Below are 1703 nucleotides of genomic sequence, written 5' to 3'. Positions count from 1 at the left end.
GATGGCCCTGTATTGGATAGAGAGGGGCTCAGGACAATGGGTTTTACTTTTGATTGCTGTATTGTTTGGCTCTATGGCTCACACGCTCTGGCAATACCGTCACCCCGTACACGAGATGTCAGCCATCAGGAGTTGGAATTGAAGCCTGCAGCTGGATTGATTACACCTATCCCCCGTGGAGCACCGTGGGCCCGGTATGTGGTGGGGGGGGGGGCCGCTATGCCTGAGGGTGGCCCGTCAATATTTCCTAAATGGGATATAGATAATATCTTATTGACGCGTCACCCGGTTCGTTACCCAATTGTCTTTCATTATGCCCCGCTGCGCGTTGCTAGAAGGAAACTTCGAAAAGGAAAAGTGGCTAACACATTTCTCTCTATCTCTCTCTCTCTCTCTCTCTCTCTCTCTCTCTCTCTCTCTCTCTCCCCCTCTCCCTCTCAATCTCTCTCTCCTTCTGCAGGTCTCCACTGTCAACGCCTCCAAGTCCGACTTGGTGAAGGGGGGCACCCCCAAGTCCATGCTGAAGCACATCTGGAGCGACGGCCCCAAGGACCTGTCCATCAGCCGGCTGCTGTCCCAGACGCTGCAGGGCAAGGAGAACCGCACGGCCATGGACCTGCGCTACGACACGCCGGAGCCCTACTCCGAGCAGGACCTGTGGGACTGGCTGCGCAACGCCACCGACCCGCTGGACCCCCGCTCGCGCACGAAACGGCGGCCCATGGTGAAGACGGGCAAGTTCAAGAAGATGTTCGGCTGGGGCGACTTCCACTCCAACATCAAGACGGTGAAGCTCAACCTGCTGATCACCGGCAAGATCGTGGACCACGGCAACGGCACCTTCAGCGTGTACTTCCGCCACAACTCCACGGGCCAGGGCAACGTGTCCGTCAGCCTGGTGCCGCCGACCAAGATCGTGGAGTTTGACGTGGCGGCACAGCAGTCGGTGATCGACGCCAAGGACTCCAAGTCCTTCAACTGCCGCATCGAATACGAGAAGGTGGAGAAGGGCTCCAAGAACGCGCTGTGCAACTTCGACCCGTCCAAGACGTGCTACCAGGAGCAGACGCAGAGCCACGTGTCCTGGCTGTGCTCCAAGCCCTTCAAGGTCATCTGCATCTTCATCTCCTTCTACAGCACTGACTACAAGCTGGTGCAGAAGGTGTGCCCGGACTACAACTACCACAGTGACACCCCCTACTTCCCCTCCGGCTGACTCCTCCTCCTCCACCTCCCCGTCTTCTTCTTATTCTTCTTCTGTCCCCACACTACGTCACAGATACAAACATGAGGAAGGGACACGGTGAAAACACAGGCTAGGGGGGGGGGTTCCACCTGTCCCCCGCTACATAAAAAAGTGCAACGTAATCTTAAGGGGGGGCTGTTCCCCACCCTTCCCCACCCCCCACCACCTACCAAGCGGGGACTGAATTGACGATGCAAAACATTTAGGAAGGAATTTGGGAAGACCCTGTTTAAGAAAAGGTGCATTTAGAATGTGTTATTTAGCCTGATGTAATAGAGTTGACTTTTAAACGAAAAATGCTATAAAAAAAAACATCCGTTATTTTATCGGTGTTGTGATCATTTTCACTTTGGGTTGTGTTTTGTTTACTGGAGTTTATGACGAGGTAATCTTATAATATTTATTTTCAAAAGCATTCAATAATGGCGTTCATTTAACCAGTGTTTTACTTTCACTG

General features: G+C 53.3%; 1 protein-coding gene across 1 annotated transcript in view; it reads left to right on the top strand.

Annotated features, from left to right (window-relative positions):
* Positions 1-1216, top strand: part of nxph1 (neurexophilin 1) — a gene marked incomplete at both ends in the record, with an annotated part of 34127 nt that extends 32911 nt beyond the window's left edge. The window contains one exon of the mRNA XM_079749102.1: positions 461-1216. Coding sequence (XP_079605228.1) covers positions 461-1216 — 756 coding nt within the window. The remainder of the gene's footprint in view (positions 1-460) is intronic.
* Positions 1217-1703: the final 487 nt, after the last annotated feature.

Source organism: Pollachius pollachius (assembly GCF_949987615.1).
Source record: "Pollachius pollachius genome assembly, chromosome: 13".
Taxonomy (NCBI): domain Eukaryota; kingdom Metazoa; phylum Chordata; class Actinopteri; order Gadiformes; family Gadidae; genus Pollachius; species Pollachius pollachius.
Note: the sequence above shows the minus strand (reverse complement) of the source record. Positions and strands in the feature narration are given on the sequence as shown.